Source organism: Sinocyclocheilus grahami, unplaced genomic scaffold (assembly GCF_001515645.1).
Source record: "Sinocyclocheilus grahami isolate Dianchi unplaced genomic scaffold, SAMN03320097.WGS_v1.1 scaffold262.1, whole genome shotgun sequence".
In the NCBI taxonomy this organism is placed as follows: Eukaryota; Metazoa; Chordata; class Actinopteri; order Cypriniformes; family Cyprinidae; genus Sinocyclocheilus; species Sinocyclocheilus grahami.
In genome coordinates, this window is record NW_015505441.1 from 800,562 (window position 1) to 820,824 (window position 20,263).

The window sequence follows — 20,263 nt, forward strand, 5'->3', positions numbered from 1 at the left end:
GACTGGCCATAGGGAGCACCAGGATTTCCTGCTGGGCTGGTCAACATATGGAGTGCTGTCAAAAAAAGAGAAAAGTACAAAGTAATTATACAAAGATTTTAAAGCAGGACAAAAAGCCCCATCCGTACAGGCCTTTGCAGTACAATTTGCCCCAGATACCTGGTTATTTAAAATGCCTAATTACGAATTATTTGGGCCTATATGATCAAATTGCATTCCCTTTTGCTCGTGTAAACGCTTAAAATTATAGACATTACTAAACATCATCTTCACGTAACAGCATAGAAACAAGGAGTTTGATACCAAAAAGATTTTCTTTGCCTGTGTGAATTTTTATACCTATTGTTTTTGGCTGTTGTTTACCGTTTTAAGAGCGAAGAAAATGTTGCCTGAAATTATGGATACCTTTGTTTTTTGTTATGGACTCCTCTGATAATGAGTTTCAACACCTCAATGCATTTCACAATTAGTTGAATTGTTTTCCCTGTCATTTCCAATTATTCTTACCATTAAAATGTCCATGACAAACCAACGGAATAGAACTTCCAACATTCCGATGAAATCTTCAGTTCATCACCATAATCAAGCATGTAAAACACAAACAGTGTTTACACTACCATACCACTTCAGATCCATCATCTGGATATATGACAATTATCGCTATAATCCAAGCTAATTATGAATATTTGACTGTGTTTGATTCACAGCCTTATTAAAAATTCATGGTGGCTTATGATGGTTTCTGCTACTCAAGGCATGATATTATATATATTGCATTTAGCGTATTATATATATTGCATTTAGCGTAACTCCATCATTACATTACATTAGTTTTCAAAAGTTGTAATCAAAGGAAATGCAAAACAAAAATGTATTTGCATTGATGCTGGTAATTATAGCAATTAAAAATTTGAATGGAACTTAATTAAACGTGTCCTGTCATGGTACAGTGGAAAAGCAGACTAATGAAACAATTCTCTGTCCCGATAACAAACCCCCAAATAAAAGTTCTCAGAAACACTATTATTATTATATTTACATTTAATTATTTATCAGTTGTTCTGCATTAAATACACAAACAGACAGCTAATCCAAAGAAACAACAATAATAATAATAATAAAGAAAAAGAAACACCCCTACTTGCTGGAGAAAAAAAATATCCATATAATATTCATAATAATACACGTTTCTGACCTAGAGACTTTTCTTTGGATCTTCTATCTTAGTCAAACACCATTTTAATAATAAAATGACACTTAGAGAAACTTGATAAATAAATACAAAATCTATAAAAACATAAATAGGCCTATGTAAATCAAAGGCACATATCATGCTGTATAAACAAGAAGTGGTTTTAGGCCAGGGCTTGTGCTTCACTAGAAACTAAACGTAACCAGTTTATCTCTGCTTGGTTTTTTACAACCACAATATCCCTTGATGATTCACTGAATTGTCTGGATAAATAATCGTTATAATCGCGTGCTTTCTAGTATTGCCCAATACAGCTTGGTGTTAATATATTACCTTCATGGCTTATTTAACGCACATAAAAAAAATTCCCCACGCAGATCACACAAAACATGACTCAAGGCCACATCTTGCCACATACAGGGCTTGCCAGTTTACAGTCTGCTATCAAAATGCAGTCACTGTTACCAAATAGAATTCTCAGTATCCCACAGAAAAAAAGAAGCACTGTTTCTTTTATAGTCATATTCAAACACACATCCTGTTAAAGGATCGCAGCTGCTGGGTGTGTGTGCGCGAGCCAAACGGCATTTTAACCCTGTTGCACAGCTGGGCGAACGCGCATGCGCACCAAAAACTGGGTGAAGTACCCAAACTCGCAAATAACTTTTCGAAGAACTTTTCAAACAATGACACCGGTCAGTTTGTTTTAGGGGCGGCGTGAAACGGATAAGTGAAGAAATCAGATGTAGTGACGTTGCATATCCTATGTTTCACAGGAAGATGTTGAACTTTTCTGCAACGCTATAAATTGGATCATGTTGCGCCAGACCGGGGGACACAGCGCCGTTGTTTTGAACTTGACTTTGCTTTTATGCCACTTCATATAAGAAAACGCCATTCAAGTCGGTTTTAGGTCCACTTTTATTATTTTATACCGCGGATGCAAAACTCGTCATGACAAAGAAAACTCTCTGGACCGTGGCGACCACGGTGACGCTTTTCTTCTGTTTATGTTTTCCAACTTTTAAAGCAGAAACCTCTTCTTGTCACGGAGCATACGACCTTTACTTTGTTTTGGACCGGTAAGTACTCGCAAATTTTGATGTTCCTCTGAATTAAAAGTCATCAAGACAACATATATCTATGTATATAACGCAGAGAGTTACTGTTTATAATGATGTATGTCTTTTACATCACACCAAACTCGTGTTTGTAGGTTAAGGTGTGAATAGCGTCCTATAACTGTGTCAGCTATTCTACAGTTTGACCTGATTTTACAGCTGTGCCAGACACTGCTGGCGACCAGCATCGTTCAGAAGCCACACAACAAGACACTTAGCTGAAATAAAAGCCTTTTGAGACTTGAGACACAAGCAGTACAGGGAGATTGGTGATTGCAGAAGTAGGGTATCTATCTATCTATCTATCTATCTATTCTCTTTTTGTGTATCTAATTGATGTACACAAGTTCAAGAAGACTGTCCGTACCTCTTTTCTGTCTACATATCTGTATACATCTATTTAACTGTCTGTCTTTCATCTGCATGTGTACTGTTTCATATTAACTTGCACTCCTTTCAGAATCTTTTGTTGGCCTCTGTGCAGTCCTCCATCCTGTCTGGGAATATTACAGGATGATGGCACAGATATGCTCTTTCCTCTTTTTGAAGCTCTTGGAGCAGCACAGACTCAGCCATGCATAATGACTGGTCAAGACCAGCAGATCCGGCCTCAATTGTCGGAAATCAAACTTCCCTTCACTGGTCCAGACCGTGTCTCTTTCTGGATGTGGTTTGATGTTCTCTGATGGTCCCACTAATGCTTATCTAGATTCTCTGACCTTGGCTTGAGACAAGGAGAAGACAATGCATAAAAAAAATATTTTTTAATTACCTATCGCTTGTGTTTTATGTTCTCAGCACATGCAGGGGACTATAATTATTAGTTCAATTACCTTGTAGCTATTACATCAAGGGCACATTTTATACACTTTTCTCATTAAAGACACTGCGTTGCATTGAGGTTAATGTCACAGAAGTCCACTTCCACTTGAATTGATTAATGGATCATGCTGTGTACATATTTTGCAATAATAGAATAGAAATCAAAATGATTATGAAATCATCGTAGTATGCATGTATACAGTTGCATTCTGGTTAGGCATTCATTATACCACAGCTTCATTTGATGTTGATTTGTGTGGTGTTCTTTGTATTTGCTATAGACCTTTTTGGCTTTGGAGTCCTAGCTTGGCAAAAGTTGTTATTTGTTACCTGTCCCTTTACATGCCAGTTTAACATGATTTGAACACTATACCAAACAGAAGTGTTAGCATCCTTGTAATAAGAGCCAATAAGAACAATAAATTGACATAATAGCTCATATAAACCCACAGAATAATTGTAAATGCTTATAGTTTTCTTTCTGTTCAAGAAAATGACAATACATTTTATGCTTTGTTGGATGTTTTCATCTTGTTTATCTGCTAAAAATCTTAAAATGTAAAAATTATTTGTTTTATTCAGCCAGGCTTGTTAATAGGCTGATATTTGACAATTTAGAGATGATCAGCATTGCTTAATAACAATGTTAGCCTGGCCAGTTAATATGTGCCACTTTTGTTATCTACCAACAGTCTTGTTAATGGGCAATAACATTTTCTGTTCTGGAATTACACTGCCATTCAAAAGTTTGGCGTCAAGTGAGATTTTTAAACAAAATAAATGAATTTATTCAAAAATGAAGCATTAAATGGATAGAGGGTGACAGCAAATACAATTAAAATGTCACAAGGGATGACTATTTCAAGTAAATTCTGTTCTCTTGTACTCTTCTTTTCTTCTGAGAATTCCCCAAAAATATTAAACTGAATGATTTTGTCTGTCTCATTTGCTGTTGTGTATAAACTGGGCATCCATCACTGACCCGCTAGTTTGATGTTTGGTGTTGGAATGATGCAATGGTTTAAGGACTGAGTGTTACTGGGAATTGAAGTGGTTAGTAGTTATAATGAAGTGCCTTGACTCCTACTGTATGTTGCTGTTATAGCACAAGGTCTGTCCTTAGCCCATTATAGATAGACATAATTTCACTGAGACAGTGTTAACACTGAAGTGTAACTGACTCAGCAGCTTGTTTGCCACAAAGTAATCAACAGCACAACTCTTACAATAACCAGATGGGGACATTTCACTTAAGGGTTTAAATATAATTGCCTCAGGCTGGTTTTTCTTTAGTGCTGACTTTGTTTTTCATGTGCTTCCTTACAGATCTGGGAGTGTTTCGAACGACTGGAATCAGATCTATGATTTCGTCAAAAATCTTACAGAGAAATTTGTGAGGTAAATATTCTAGCTTTATGCTTCCTGACCAGTTGCTTGTACAATTCTGAATGTATCTCCCAATTCACCACATCAAAGAAAGTCATCCATCACTTGAATCAAAGCTGAATGCTAACTTGGCTACACAGCAGCTACACATCCGGTTCTGACATGGCCCTACAAGGGAGAGGGGGAGGAAAAAACAAAACAAAAAAAAACAAATTGTATATAAAAAAAAAAATCGCCAGATGAATGTGAACTTATGTAACGTTGACTCAATGTATGTGCCAGTACAGACGGTAGCGACCTAGCCAGAAGAAAGCAGTCTGCTTGAGAAAATAGCAAAGGGAGCAGGTGGGAGTGGGTGGCAAGGAGGCTCAGTCTTCTGGGCTGTGAGAATGGCCATTTGCACTGCAACCATCCAACAGCACACTTATCCCTCACACATGAAAGGAGAAGACGCAGCCAATGTACTTTAAGTCATGAGTGCAGGAAGACCAGTGCAGTCTGCCATAGACTTTGATGGTCTTCTGTTGTGCCATGTGGTCTGCATTGGCTCTTTTTAGGGTGCTTTTTTAAGCATTGAATGGACCTGCTGTATGAATATATCATTTAGGAATTACCTTGAAGAGCTGTGTAAGGGGTTCCTGTATTGTCTGATGGTGTAATATGGGACCAAGCTGAAAGACGATACAAGTAGGTTATAGTACATCTGTATTCTTTATATATGCAGGAACATTCAAGGTAATTTCCTTTTCAGGACAATTTTTTGTTCACGCAGGGTATCGTAATACCATTTGGCGAGTCATTGTTGCATTTATCACTTAATCAGCCTGCGAAATGTTCAGTTCCCTTGCCTCTTCTTCATCTGATTTTTGTTACCAAAATTTGGCTGCTTGGATACATTTGGATATTCTCACTGAGTATCTCATGTGGGGGATGGTTGTGGATTGGATGTCATGAGTGAGAAAAAGCAGCACCTCTCCTTATGCTCAGTCCTGAGACCTGACTTAAAATGTGTAGAGGAACCCAACATGTTCCTATGCTGTGTCAGCTTTTGTGACAGAAGGTTGCGAAAAAGACCAACTGCTTCATTGAAATGTACTTGTCATAATCAGCTATATATTTGTTGTCAGATTATGTGTCGGTTCTTTCTGAGAAAAGAATGCTGTTCCAATATCATTAGGAAATAAAATCCTTGGTTTTGTAAATGCATGATAGCATTTCAGTTAAAACTGTTAAAAATGGTTTCAAGTTAATTGGAATAAAACTGAAATAATGTTAGCTGAAAATTTTGAACTAAAACTAGAAATGTTGCATGGGCAAGTAACTAAAATAAAATGTTTGTTGAAGTACTAAAATTATTACTAAGACTAAAACTGAAAAGAAAAAAATTGAAGCTAAATGAAAATTATATATAAAACATAACAAAATTACTAAAACTTTTAAACTAAACACTGGATAGCTTGAACAGTGAAATATACCAGTTTTAATGTCATTGTTCTACTTTTTAAACTTGACATATGTCCAAATGCACGTATTGCATCACTGTTATGCAGAAAAGTTGTGTGGCTGCTTGTTTGTCCTTCTCTTATTGCAAAAGGTAGGAGGAATATATATAGGAAGTGACCGGTATAAATATAATCACAAAAAGGATGTCTGCATGAATCACACATGACAACCTGTTTCCTTTCTGCATATCAATTAATCACTTCCTTGATCCAGGCAGAAGGGGTTTTTTTTCTCAGTCACAAGCTTTTATTAGCTGATCACACTGGCTATCTTGCGCACAAACCAACTCTTATGGTTGTGAAAGGAGCATGAGGACAGCTAGACTTTCTACATCACAGGATTTCTCCGCATCATTTGCAGAAATGCTTGTGTTTGGCTGTTTTAATAAAGTATAAAATCAAGTCTCTTCTGAAGAGCTTTTTGCTGTGGTTAAAAAAAAACATGTGTCCAACTAGAATTTGCAGCAGGGCTTGATTTTCCACTTGACATTCATTTACAACGTTTTTCCATTTTTCCCATTTTTTCATTCCAGTCCAAATATGCGAGTGTCCTTCATAGTGTTTTCATCGAAAGCAGAGATTGTGTTAGAGCTCACTGGAGACAGGTATGGAATCAGGCTTGCATGAAGTGTTTGCAGTCTCTAGTGTAAGAAAGCTAGTAATACACCATGTGTTTGTGTTGTACAGTACATTGATATTTAAGTAAATATTTTAGTAAATATTTATGGTGCAAAGGTTTCATTCATATGTAGATGGTTTTACATGACACTTATATTACCATTACATCTTATTGTGAGCATAACATTTAGTAGAATATTTCTTCCATGTACACTTATTCGAATATTCCTTGCTTTACATGACCAGGGCAAAAATAAATAAAGGACTGAGGGATTTAAATGCAGTCAAACCAGCAGGAGAAACCTACATGCATGAAGGAATTAAAAAGGTAAATAAAATTTTTTATGATAAACAGTGGAATGGAAAAATTTATTTGTATATAAAAAAACTAAAATTTTGTGCAGAAACAGGAGTGTAAATATACTCAACTGACTGTATTTCCTGGACTTTAGTCTTATACTGAAATAAACAAAATAAAACATGGTAAACTCTTTGGTTCCCCTAATGACCAAGATAAGGTATAATTACATCTTTCTAAGTAAACACACCACATTCAATGACCTGAATCTGGCCTCAAGATGAGTTCTGTGTCTTTGAAACAATGATAGAAAATTTAAATGTGTATATGGGTTTATATCTACATTTTTATACATCCCTGCAGTTTTTGAGAAAATAGATATGTTTCTACTCGCACAACTATCACTCCCTTTCTCTTTCCAGGCAACTGAACAAATGAAAGAACAGCTAAAAAAGTCCTCTAGCATCATTGTAGCTTTGACTGATGGAAAGCTTGAACCATATATCCATCTACTCACTAAGGAGGAGGTGAGCTGGTATCTAAAATCATACATATTTTTCTTAATTTAACAACTGCGTTGTTATGACTGTTTGTTGTGTATATAGGCTGATTTAGCAAGGATGAATGGGGCCCGTGTGTACTGTGTCGGCGTAAAGGACTTTGATGAAGAACAGGTAATACTGGCATTCCAGCAGATTTTAAAATATTGTGAATGCTACACAGAAAACATGTGATTAACTCTTAAAAATTTCTCTAAAGCTTCACCAAGTGCAGGGTTTTTTTTAGAGTTGCTTGTAATTACAGGACTGCTGCTCTCTTCCTGTTTCTGTAGCAATGACAAACTGAGTTAAAGGAGAGGAAATGTCAGTACATTTTTTTTTTTCTTGCTTTGCTATCAGCCCTGTTATTATTATCTCTCTGTTTGCCTGCCAACAGCTCGCCGATGTGGCTGATACCAGAGAGCAAGTGTTCCCAGTCAAAGGAGGCTTTCAAGCTCTCAAAGGCATTGTTAACTCGGTAAGTTCCCCATGCCAGGGACACCCATCTCTAAAGGTGTGATAGAGGCCTCTAGTCAACTAAAAGACAGATCCATTCTTTGAACTATTAAGTAGTCATTTAGCTGACAATTTCTTCAAAGCGACTTACAGTAGACTTCTTATGTGAACAACCCCCTGGAGTGGAGCAAAAAGGGGTTAACTGCTTTACTCAAGGGAAGAATGCTGAGAGAAACGACACCAAGCACATCACCCCAACTGAACTAGCATATACAGCCCTTTTTGGGAATATTTCCTGTGATCTTTGAAAATGGACGTATTTTTGCAATTAACAAACTGGGTTCAGACAAATGCTTGATGCTAAAACAATCCAGATTTGTTATTTAACTACAGCAAAGTTTCCCAAAAGGCTGTTTTGTAAAGCATTTTTATAAAATACAGCTTTTAAAGCTCTTTGTTGTCAATTGTAGTTGTTTTTTGAGAAACATTATGTTTGTATGAACTTGCCAAAGCAGTTTTGTCCTACACAAGTCTGTTGACAATTCTTTTGTGATACTTTCCATTTGGCACTGAGGAAGAGCTTTTGTCTCAAATGCTTTGCACTTTTTTACGGCCTCTGATTAAGCATTATAATAAAGATTTTTTGAAAAGGTTTTGCCCTGTGTTTGACCGTGTGCGGATAGTTTATTCTGCTAGCTTCATGCTATTTTTGGATCTACGCGCTGGACTGACTTTGTGACTTGATATTGGACATCTGGCGCTGCTCCTCTTCTGTGGCTTTATGATGCTTTGAAATTTTCTTCAGCAAGTATTTTTCAGTGCATGTTTGCTGCTTTATGTGCATGGCATTTACCAACGATACGGTTTAACATTGTAAACATGGTACGAACACTGAACATCATCTGCCATCAGTAAACCATCACTAGCTGATGTCAGTGTTTTTGTATACGGGTGTGTTGTTTTGTGACCACAGGAATCAATTTCTGGTATATTTTTCAGGTTTAGTCATGCAAGACAAAAGACAGGACCTCCTTGTAATTTATTGTTTTGTCCAGAAAAGAGATATGAAAAAAAGACCAATCATCTTGTTACTGAGTAAGCTTGTTTGGCCAAATGGAGTTTCAGGCCCAGCAAAACACAGGCATTCTCCAGTGATTAGTAATCTTGGAGGCTGGGCTAGTTGGCCTCACGTTGCTCTCTGCTCAGATTTCCAGGATTTGAGATCATCTGTGCAGCTTTGCAGTCCGGGCTTTGCAAAAAGCAAAAGCCTAAAGAATAGATTTATCCAGGCCTAATTAAATATTCCAAGAATATTTTGATTGATGGCAGAGAAAGGTTTTTTTTTTTGTGGCTTTATTTAAATATTTGCATATGTACACTACCGTTCAAATATTTGGGGTCATTATTATTATTACTATTTTTTAGAAATTAATACTTTTATTCAACAAGGATGCATTAGTGTATATACCTCCTCAAAACGTAGACCTGTACTGGAGGCAATGGACCTTGCTTAAATAGTCAGAAAGATCTAAGTGTAAACACGGGTTTCTGAGTATAAACCTAAATATTGACCCAGTTGTGATGTGAAAGGGAAGGATTTTGTGGACAGATGAAGAGGTCAAGAATATTTTGAGCCAAAAGCAGTACTTGTAGTGCTAATTCTTACAGCGCTGACACCTCATGTACAGCATATTGTGAAGTCATGGCAATATCATGCTGTGGAGCCGTTATTAATCAGAAGAATATCAGAGCACAATACTGGAGAAAACCATAGGAAATGCTATTTAAATCTGACTGCAGCTGAAAACACTTTCAGCAGGATGGTGATCCAAACACAAGGCCAAGGGGGAAAAAAAGATTTAAAAAGTACAAGTTCATGATCTCAGTTCCACTGAGAATTTGTGTTACTGCACGAATGTCATGATTAACCAATCGGAATTGAGTATTCTAAAGATCTGTGTACTAATTATAGATAGATGGCTGCTCTAATGCTTCGTCTATTCCTATGTGTGTATAGATACCTGTCAGAGAGAATAAGTTGAAACGTCTTGCGATGAACCTCCCTTGTATCGTGCCATCTCATAACTCATTAAAGAGCCATAAAGACCATCCTGAGTATCTTTCAGCCCTGGCGTTCAGTCGGTGTTCCTTCTCCCCTTTAATGATAGCAGAGTTTATCAGGTGTCATATTCAATCAGCCTGTTTTATACGTGTCCTCCACTTCAGTCTGAAGCCTCATCTCCACTGCAGGCGATTTGGAGGGTCATATCTTTCTGTTAATGTTGTCTTTTTGCCCGTTGTGTACAGAGATTTGCATAGTTTGTCCTCTGTTGATTTATGTGGATGATGGGAGAAGAGATGGTGGCCTCTCACAGGCCTGTTTATATGATAATGTCAGCCTGCGGTCTCTAATAGAGCTGAAGAGGGAAAATGGCACCGCATAATTTCCCCATAACGGCTGACACGGGTCTATCCCACACCGCACTGTATGTGATGCGTGTCTCATTGAGCTTGATTTGGCATAGCAAACATCCCCAGCGTGAATGCTAAAGACCCGGACACTGTGATAGCTGATACAGTGATTCAGCAGTGACAAGTACTGGTTTGAATACATTTTTTTTTCATAATACAGATCCTCAAGCAATCATGCACGGAGATTCTAACAGTGGAGCCGTCCAGCGTCTGCGTGAACGGTAAGCATTTCAAGGACTTTTACAGCTGTCAGGGTGGATGCAATTGTGTTTTTGTGTGTGTGTGCGTGTATGTGGTCGTTGATTTGGGTGAACGCCCAGGATTGCTTCTCATTATGTTCTCATCTGTTTTACATACCTCAGAGACCTTTGACATTGTTTTGAGAGGGAACGGGTTCACACTGGGGAGGCAAACAGAAGGAGTGATCTGCAATTTCGTAGTGGATGGAGTTATTTACAGTAAGTATGGTTATACTGCATATACTGACCTCAACCTTATTTGATATGCTACTTCACTGACAAAACCAAATGATTTAAGAGAGGTTTTGTGTCTGAAAGTCAGTTGTGTCAGACAGGAAGTGACAAGCAGGCCACACCCAGGATGCAACGCACCTAAGATGCAAGTTTTTTTGTGGCTTAACAGTCACATTAGGTTACTAACGACAGAATAAGATGCTGAACTACATCAACAAAGATTTTAAGCAGTGATAGCGGGGCCCACCGAGAAACTTCAAGGAGGGCTGCATGATGACTTCAAATTATTTAATTTAATAAATTAATATAATTATCATTCTTTCAATAAACTTAAACATACAGTCTGACTTAATTTGCTGAAAATAACTATTCACTTAGTTACATCAACACATTGTTTCTATTAATGTATTATGGTTTTATGTAATACACTTTATCAAAAAGACTGAAACTCATTTTTTAAGGGAAATTCCACCCAGAAATGAAAATTTGCTCACTCTCATGTTGGTCCAAACCTGTATGATTGACTTCTTTTTTTTTTATGTGGAACACAATGAAAAATATTTTGAAAAATGTCTCTGTGGTTCATACTGTTAAAGCCAAGGGGCTCCTAAACCACACTTGACTTTCATTGTCTGGACACTTTCATTGCATGGATATTTTTCAATGCATCTTCATTTGTGTTTCACAGAATAAATAAAATCAAATAGGTTTGGCATGATAAAAGTCTTACATGTATAGTTTTCCATAAGCAGCCACATGCTATATAGCCACTGCAGTCAGCTCTCTAGTTCTGTCCCTTACAGACTGTATGGTGTTTCCTTTGAGTGCAGTATCATTAGATGACAGATCCACATATGACATCCACTTGTTTGCGTGCTGCTTTTGTAACCAGACAGGAAATACATAAATGCTGAATTCTGGGTGCCTTCAGCAGTGGTGCAACAAAGAAATCATTTTCAAGATGAGATGAAAAAAAATGTCACTCTTCCCGAGCACACGTCAGCAGTTCTAGTGAGCCTCTACATCATAATAAATGGCCTGGCAGTACTCATCTTGGGGGGAATTTGCTCTCCAGCTTGTTTGGCTGGGGATCATAACACGATCAACTTTCTGTTCATTTTGCAGAGGTGAAGCCAACCAAGGTGAAGAATGACTATGTCCTGTGTCCTGCTCCAGTTCTGTATTCAGTGGGACAGTGAGTATTCATGTTTCATAATGCAACAAGTGTCACTGAGATCTCCATATGTACAGAAAGCAGAGTATCTTGTGTATCGTGACTGTTACAGCCTATTACGCAATTGTGACCCATTACGATATTGTGTGATACAACGGCCTCAAATGTCATGTTACAGCATTACGTTATTGAAATATCCGAGAGACGCAGCACCCTGTTTAGATCAGGGATTAGCTGTGAGCAGCTTGTGTGAAATGATGGTCTGACTTAACCGGGACATTTGATCCACTATTCGTGGTCGCCATTCAAAAGGCTTGCTTAATTAACTCTTGGCTGGCAACTGTGACCCATTAAGTAGTTTGCTGCTATGAACGGCTAGTAAACACATCTGGTGGAGGGCTTTAAAAGGATGTGTGACAGATGCACCGATTCCCTTTTCCACGCTCCCATTTAAATAATTCACCGCATACTGACAATAGGCTACCACAAAACACCTGCAACATCGTTGAGTGCTAGAAATGTCTCTCTCAGTCTTTTTCCTACCATCTCTGTCCGTTTTCTACCCATCTGTCCAGTTTGCACTCAGAAAACAGCCTGCTTTTTGTTTGGAAGCATATCTAGGATATGCCTTCATTTAAATAATTCACCGCATACTGACAATAGGCTACCACATAACACCTGCAACATCGTTGAGTGCTAGAAATGTCTCTCTCAGTCTTTTTCCTACATCTCTGTCCGTTTTCTACCCATCTGTCCAGTTTGCACTCAGAAAACAGCCTGCTTTTTGTTTGGAAGCATATCTAGGATATGCCACCTAGAAAACAAGTAATTTCTATCATATATGCAAACATGCTGTATATGAGTTGTCCTGAACAATCCCTAAAGAGCAGACCACTAGGGAATATCAAATAGTGTCTTTTTGGGATTTAAAGGGTCTTTGTGGTTCAGTGACGTAGCGCCAGATATCAGGGTCTCATCTGCAACGACAGCTGTTGGTTCGTCAGACCAGGATCTAGGGCATCTGTCAGCCGGCCCCGTCCCTTTGAGTCTTTGGCTGGAGGGGGTGAGGAACTTTTGTCTGGCAGCAGCACGTCCTCACCTGCGTTTTCACAACAACAACGGAGTGAGAAAAATAACTGAGGGACAGACCTGACACCTGCCTGCAGCGCGAGTGGTGGAACGTGCCTCATCAATAATCAATCTGATCTGTCAGGCCGCCATTTTAGTTCCATCTGCACAGGGGGTGGGAGATGCGCCCAGATAACATGGCAGCGCTGCCTCCACCAGAGCTCCTCTCACTCTGCTAGAGATAAAATTATGGTCACTCTTTCTAAAATGAAAGGCAATGAAGTGCTGAATGGTTTATTTATTTTTGAATGAAATTTTGATGTTTTCTTATCAGGTTATGTCATATTGGATGTTTTCACCAATGCTGGAAAGCTGCTTGCCAAGCTACAAGTTAATCATAATTTGTTCTTGATCAGAGCTCCTCTCACTCTGCTAGAGATAAAATTATGGTCACTCTTTCTAAAATGAAAGGCAATGAAGTGCTGAATGGTTTATTTATTTTTGAATGAAATTTTGATGTTTTCTTATGAGGTTATGTCATATTGGATGCTTTCACCAAAAAGCTGGAAAGCTGCTTGCCAAGCTACAAGTTAATCATAATTTGTTCTTGAATACACTACAGTCAGCGTATTCTTGTGGAAAAGTAGTTAGTTATACTACTGTTCAAACTGTTGGGTTTGGTAAGATTTTATAAATGTTTTTGAAAGACGCCTCTGCTCACTGAGGCTGTTTATTTGATCAAATATACAGCAGAATTATTCAATATTATTACAATTTAAAATAACTGTTTTTTCAGGAGTCATTACTCCAGTCTTTAGTGTCACATGATCCTTTAGAAATCATTCCAATATGCTGATTTGGTTCTCAAGACACTTTTCTTAAGTATCAATATTTTTGTGGAAACAAATACTTTTTTCATGATTCTTCAATTAATATAAAGTTCAAAAGAGCAGCATTTATTTGAAATAGAAATTATATAATGTAACATTATAAATGTCTTTACTGATGCTTTTGATCAATTTAATCCATCTTTGCTGAATAAAAAAAATAATAATCTAACTGACCCCAAAATGATAAAGTATAGTTAATGCTACATGCTACTAACAAGTAGCAGCTAACCAAATTTAAACTATTTAAGGTTGCAATGTTTTTTAATGTAACTGATATCAGGTGTAATTGATTTATTGTAATCAGAGCAGCTTTAACCGGGCACAAAAACAATTCAGACATGGAATGAAAAAATAATAGCAGCATTTCATTTCAAAACAATGTGATGTCATTACTTGGCAGTGAATCCAACAGATTTAACTTTGCTCAAACTTCAGTCAGGCCTGTTTGCCACTGTGTTGCAGTCTGTGAGGCCTGATGCATATGTTAGGCCTTCAATAATGCCCTGAGTGACACCTGTGTCATCCCATTCAGCTACGTCACTTTCAGTTTCTGTCACCATGTGTTTTGTGAAAAGAAATCAAACTCACACACCACTCTGTCTACTGTGGTGTTATGAGGGGCCTTCTGTGACTGCAAGAGCACTTTTGTGTCCATGTGCTTGACTCATTCTGCTGAACTTCTGTCACATTTTCCTCTACTCTGCATCTCTAGACAAAAGCAAACCATTAGATGAGGCAACTTTATTTAGCATGGGATTCACCTGATTTAAAATATAAATGTAATTGGAAACCTTTTGGAAATGCCTTTTAGCGTTTACCACAGAGTTTCCTCTTTTGATATGGGACATTCTGGCAGGCATTGTGGTTTCAGAGTACCTCTGAAGATAAATAAATCAGCCTTCATTGATTGTGGTGTTTGTTGCCAATTGCAGTGTGTCCAAGAATACTGATTAAATGTAATCAGTTCTCACTGAGCATCGCATAAATATTCCTCCAGAACTACTTTGTGTCCAACAAAGACTGAACAAAGGTGATCTGAGGAATTTTAGAGATTCAAGTGCAAGGAAATACAATCCTTCAGTGAATCGGTTCTCCTCTCTTCACCAAACATACAGATATCCAGCTTGATTAACAACCTGCCTCCCATTTGCATGTATTGAGTATGTCAGCTGAATTAGCCTCTCCTCTCATCCATTCAGCACACGGACCTAGTTAACATGCAAAAAACCCTTTACAAGCTTCCTGCAGCCTCAGGACTAGATTTTCAAAAGACTATGACAATTCAAGCTAATATCATGTAAAAACCCTCAAGAGACCAAAACACTACATTACAGTGCAGTACTGTGACAGATTTTAAAGTGTGGGTTAGGCTGTAATGTAAAAGTTAGTTCTTCTATTGTTTTTTGTGAAGTAACCTTGCTGTTCTCATTGGTAATACTTTGCGCAAGACCCAAACATTAGTGAAATCTTTGTTGTTCGCTGTAGATCACTCTTATTCTGCAATGTCTCTATTGCGTCGTCATTGACTCTGCAGACAGTGGTCTGTCTTTTTTACATATTCTCTCATTTTGGGAAGGATCTCAGGCGTTCAGTCAGTCGATTTCCTGCTTGAGGATTCTCATTAGCCCCATGGTAATTGTCTCCTGCATAATAGACATATGGAAATTACAATGCCGTTCATCATTAGTGCCTTAATTGCAAGCCACCTTCAACTCCCTTCTCAGTAAATAAGAGAGAATTTCAACTCAAATTCTGTAGGAATTAAACTTCAAATAATCTTCATGACACCAGTAAGCATCACTAGTTTTGAATTTTTTTATGTATTTGTAGTTTATTTAGTTTATTAGTTTTAATTTGGAATTCATATTGAATTTTATTTCTCTTTTTTGCCTATTTTGGTTTACTTTCGAAATGAGTTTAAAGTAATTCCCTTTTTCTTCCATTTAATCTGTAAAACACTCCCTATTATGACGCACTTATTTTATCAGACATTACATCATATTCTAAATAATAAATAGTTGCTTCTCCATTTCTATGGACCCTTTTCACAAGACTGTGATGACGCGTTTAACGGTCATCAGCATTGTAAATCCTCAAGTTTTTCATATTTGTATTTTTTTTTTTTAAATGTATGTACATTTATAACACTATTCTTTGTATTATATCACCTTTACATCAAATTACAAAAAAACAGTTAATGCTAATGCGAGGGTGTTTCTAATGCAGTGTCTATGGGAGGGACGGTACATTTGACATCGTTCTCTCTTCTGACAGCCGTTATCAGTCTCTCTCAATTTTTTCCCTTTTATTGAAAGTCATGAAAACACTATCGTGGAGTTTTTCTTTTGCTATTTGAGCAAATGGGAATGCAAAAAATATATTTGTGGTACTCTCCATTCACTGCTCTTCAAGTTAACCCAACTATGACGACTTCCGCTGCTGAGAAACCCGGAAATGTGAAAAAGGTCCATTGTAACTGTCGTCATAGTACAGAAACATATTACAGAAAAATCTCGGCAAGTAAAGCAGAATATACAATTGTGCTTAAAGAATAACTATGTCATTCTTATTTTCAAACGTTATTCAAGGCAGTGTGTAATTACCATTACATAAAAAAAACATTCAAATGTCCAATTATGCGTTCTCTTCCTACAGACAAATGGAGGTTCTGATCAGTTTGAACAATGGCACATCGTATATCTCCAGTGCTTTCATCATCACTGCCTCCACATGTGTAAGTCAAACATGAGATCAGAATTTTCGAAAATGTCTCTTCAGCTTATATACTTATAACAGAATTTAGATTGATTTTATATTACATGCAGTATTTCCTTTGTTTCTTTCTGTTTTCATAACATTTTGCTATTATCCTGTTTTTTAAGCTAACTGTAAGTGGTTCCCTCTCTCATTAGTCGGACGGCACAGTGGTGGCCATTGTGTTCTTGGTGCTCTTTCTCCTGTTGGCTTTGGCTCTGATGTGGTGGTTCTGGCCTCTCTGCTGCACCATTGTAAGTGTCACATCGAAAGCCATATGGGCATGTTGCACTGCTGGACTGTGATTGGTCGATTCCACAGCTGTGCCACTAGTTTTTAGCCCCTCGTGCGAGTGTCAGATGGCTAAGTACACTGACATTTTAGGATTTAATTATCAGCTCTTTATCATCCGAACCACATTTAAAGGGTTGTCCCGGCTCCACATCTGTCCGTCAGGTAGTTTGAGAACCTAACAGCCCAGCGTGTCATTTGTGTAATGCCTTATTTATCCCACAATATGTCTGGCAAATATAAATCTGCTGTTTAATTACTCAATAAAAAAAAATAATCCTTTAGCACAAGGTTCTCTCCGAAGTTATGTTAATCATCACACGCTGTGGCCCCACGGACGGATGGGACTGGATTTTCCAGTAGTCAGTTGTGAGTCAAAGAGCAATTAATTAACTCTAATTGATCATTTTCCATCATTATAATGGTAACAATGGCGAAATGGTATCAGTGCGCTTTAATGTGAATGAAACAGCTGTTCTACCCATGATATGTGATGATTAAAAGGCATTTTTTCCCCTGAAAACTAATTTAGTAAATGCTTAACCTGCAATGGCAGTGTATCCATCTTTCATGTTTAATGAGACAAGGCTTGCTTCCATTTTGGAAAGCATCTGCAATGGAAGGGGTTACATGGTTGACAGGTGAAACATGGTCACATCCAAGACGTTTTATCTAGAATGTTGGAGTCTTATATGGGTCATCTATGCTGAGCTTTTCGAATTACATATGTAGCCATTATATTGGAGTAGTTTGCCCTTTTCACCTCAGTGACTGGGACTGGTAAATGACATTGGATTCAAACATAAACTTTTGTCTAGTAACACATTTATCCATCATGTTGAGTGGTTAGATGTGTCAGGTCAGTTGATAAGCAGTTTGCTGAGCGATCACTAATATGACGACATTTCCAGTGAGGAAGACGTCTTGACTGTGAGTGAAGTCACCTGCTGAATCCAGCGTAGTGTATCTCGTGACAGATATGCAGTCAGAGAAAGTGCTACAGGAAGACATCTCACCCTGTTAACTCTCCTCTCCTTTGCACTGGGGATCAGCCTGGAGTGAAGCCCAAGTTTCCCTTCTGCCTTTCATTGCAGCTAATTAATTCCTCAGGACTTTATGATTGGGGGATTGCAGGGGAGCGTTGAATCTCGTCCAATTAATTACGAGGTAAACGGACCACTGTGCTCACCCCAAAGACTCCCCTGTCAACAAGTTGATTTTTGGGCTTTATTTTGCACCAAGGGCCTACAGGGATAGTTTACAAGCAGATCCCTGTAATCAGTTGTGGTGGTGCCAGGCTCCAGTTGTTCAACTGCGAATCAAGTTTGCTTGATAAAATTTAGAATTATTCTCTTTCTTTTCTCAGGTTATTAAAGACCCACCCCCTCAAAGACCTCATCCACCTCCGCCTCCGCCTGTAAGTTTAAAAAAATATATATATATATGTATATGTGTGTAATTTTTGTATAACTTACAAAAAGGTTTATTTACTGTTCCTTCGAAGGTATTATTTTTAAAATGCTAAAATAGTCAAAATTTCAAATGTTTGGGGTAAGATTTATTTTTTATTTTTTATTCAAATTTTATTCAGCAAGGATGCATTAAATAGATCAAAAGTTACAGTAAAGACATTAATGTTACTATACATGTTTCAGATAAATGCTATTCATAAAAAGAGTTTTGAAAAAAGTGTATCAAGGTTTTTTTACAAAAATAATTAGCAGCACAACTTGAGCACCAAATCAGCATATTGGCATGATTTCTGAAGGATCATGTGACTCTAAAGTCTGATATAAGAAAATCCAGTTTTGGCAGCACAGGAATGAATCATGTTTTCCAAAAATATAATTCCTAAAATATTGAAGTCCTAATTAAAATCTCAATGACCCCAAAATTTTGAATGGTAGTGTGCATAAATATAAAAGTCACACGTCTGCTGTAATTGCAATGCTTTCTTTGAGGCTGGAAGTATCAAATTGATCAATTTTCTGTCCATATTAATTTTTTTCAGAAGCCAGAGCCAGAATCAATACCCAAGAAAAAGTGGCCAACCGTGGATGCATCTTATTATGGAGGAAGAGGAGCTGGTGGAATCAAACGCATGGAGGTGAACATCGAGACATTACACTTTAATGATGCTTATAATGATTTGCAGCCCCCTGCTGACAGGAAAGGTTTTGATGTCATCACAGCTGTCTTTGAGCATTTAGCAGTTGTCCACCACCTCCACTCTCTCTCTCAGGAGTGTTGATGACCTGTCTGACATTATTAATGCTTTGTATGCTTATTAAGTCACGTATTGCTACATCAACATGTTTCTTTTTCTGACAGTTTTCATAATTCTAGGACTAACATAAAATTGTAATTTATACAACAGTTTTGAACAGTTAATGAGCTGTGCAGAGTTCAAGTGGGGGTGTGTAATTTTGCCTGGAGGCTGGAGCTAGAATGTTTTTGGAAAGTTGGACTGTCCTGGTTTTCTTTGGCTTTCTCTTTCTTTTTCTATCCTGGTTTTCTTTGGAGTGAGAGTTTAGCAGAAAATGGAAAATCTGGAGTGGACATGGAGTAGGGTGCTTTGATTGGGGTCACACATAGGGATACACAATATATTGATACCATATTGGTTATCGGTTGACATTAGAGTTTTTTTTTTCTTTTTTCAATTTGCCAGTATCAGTCGATATTGGATATTTAATTGTACTTTTTTTTTTGCTTTCATCTAAACCTTACCTAAAGTTATTCTTTAATAATAGAATAATTGTATAACACCGTTAAATTTCATTTTTAATAAATTTCAAAGATACAGGAATATTTAAAAAAATATTAGTTTTTATATTGTACATGATAATGTTACATTGACATTATAATTGCCTAAATTGACTTGTAGCATTTAAACTTTGCATTACCTGGTGACATGCAACACTTTGACTTCATTTGGAAATATTTTTATTGGTGTGAGACCCCCCCCCAAAAAAAAATTAGCAGGTCAAATTTGATCTGAAATGTAAGTTACTTGATATTAACTGATATTAAAATGTTTAAAGAACTGCAAAATAACTTACTCTTGTTCAGTACAGCAGCACCCCAGCTCATGTGATATTGCTTTATTAACATAATTCTAGGTTATATTGTTCATTTGATAAAGTCATTGGAGTCATTTGGTATGGTAGCTCTACTTGTGTTGCTTTAGATGAAATGCAAATATTA

The 20,263-nt window shown here is 37.3% G+C and overlaps 1 protein-coding gene across 1 annotated transcript in view; it reads left to right on the forward strand.

Annotated features, from left to right (window-relative positions):
- The first annotated feature begins 1,803 nt into the window (after window positions 1-1,803).
- The window catches only part of antxr2a (ANTXR cell adhesion molecule 2a), a 44,277-nt gene continuing 25,817 nt past the window's right edge, over window positions 1,804-20,263 (forward strand). Inside the window, exons 1-14 of the mRNA XM_016290710.1 lie at window positions 1,804-2,274; window positions 4,462-4,533; window positions 6,557-6,628; window positions 6,888-6,969; window positions 7,362-7,466; window positions 7,545-7,613; window positions 7,876-7,956; window positions 10,567-10,627; window positions 10,769-10,864; window positions 12,005-12,074; window positions 16,667-16,745; window positions 16,924-17,019; window positions 18,423-18,473; window positions 19,068-19,163. Of these exons, the coding sequence (XP_016146196.1) occupies window positions 2,147-2,274; window positions 4,462-4,533; window positions 6,557-6,628; window positions 6,888-6,969; window positions 7,362-7,466; window positions 7,545-7,613; window positions 7,876-7,956; window positions 10,567-10,627; window positions 10,769-10,864; window positions 12,005-12,074; window positions 16,667-16,745; window positions 16,924-17,019; window positions 18,423-18,473; window positions 19,068-19,163 (1,158 nt within the window). The 5' untranslated portion in view covers window positions 1,804-2,146. The remainder of the gene's footprint in view (window positions 2,275-4,461; window positions 4,534-6,556; window positions 6,629-6,887; window positions 6,970-7,361; window positions 7,467-7,544; window positions 7,614-7,875; window positions 7,957-10,566; window positions 10,628-10,768; window positions 10,865-12,004; window positions 12,075-16,666; window positions 16,746-16,923; window positions 17,020-18,422; window positions 18,474-19,067; window positions 19,164-20,263) is intronic.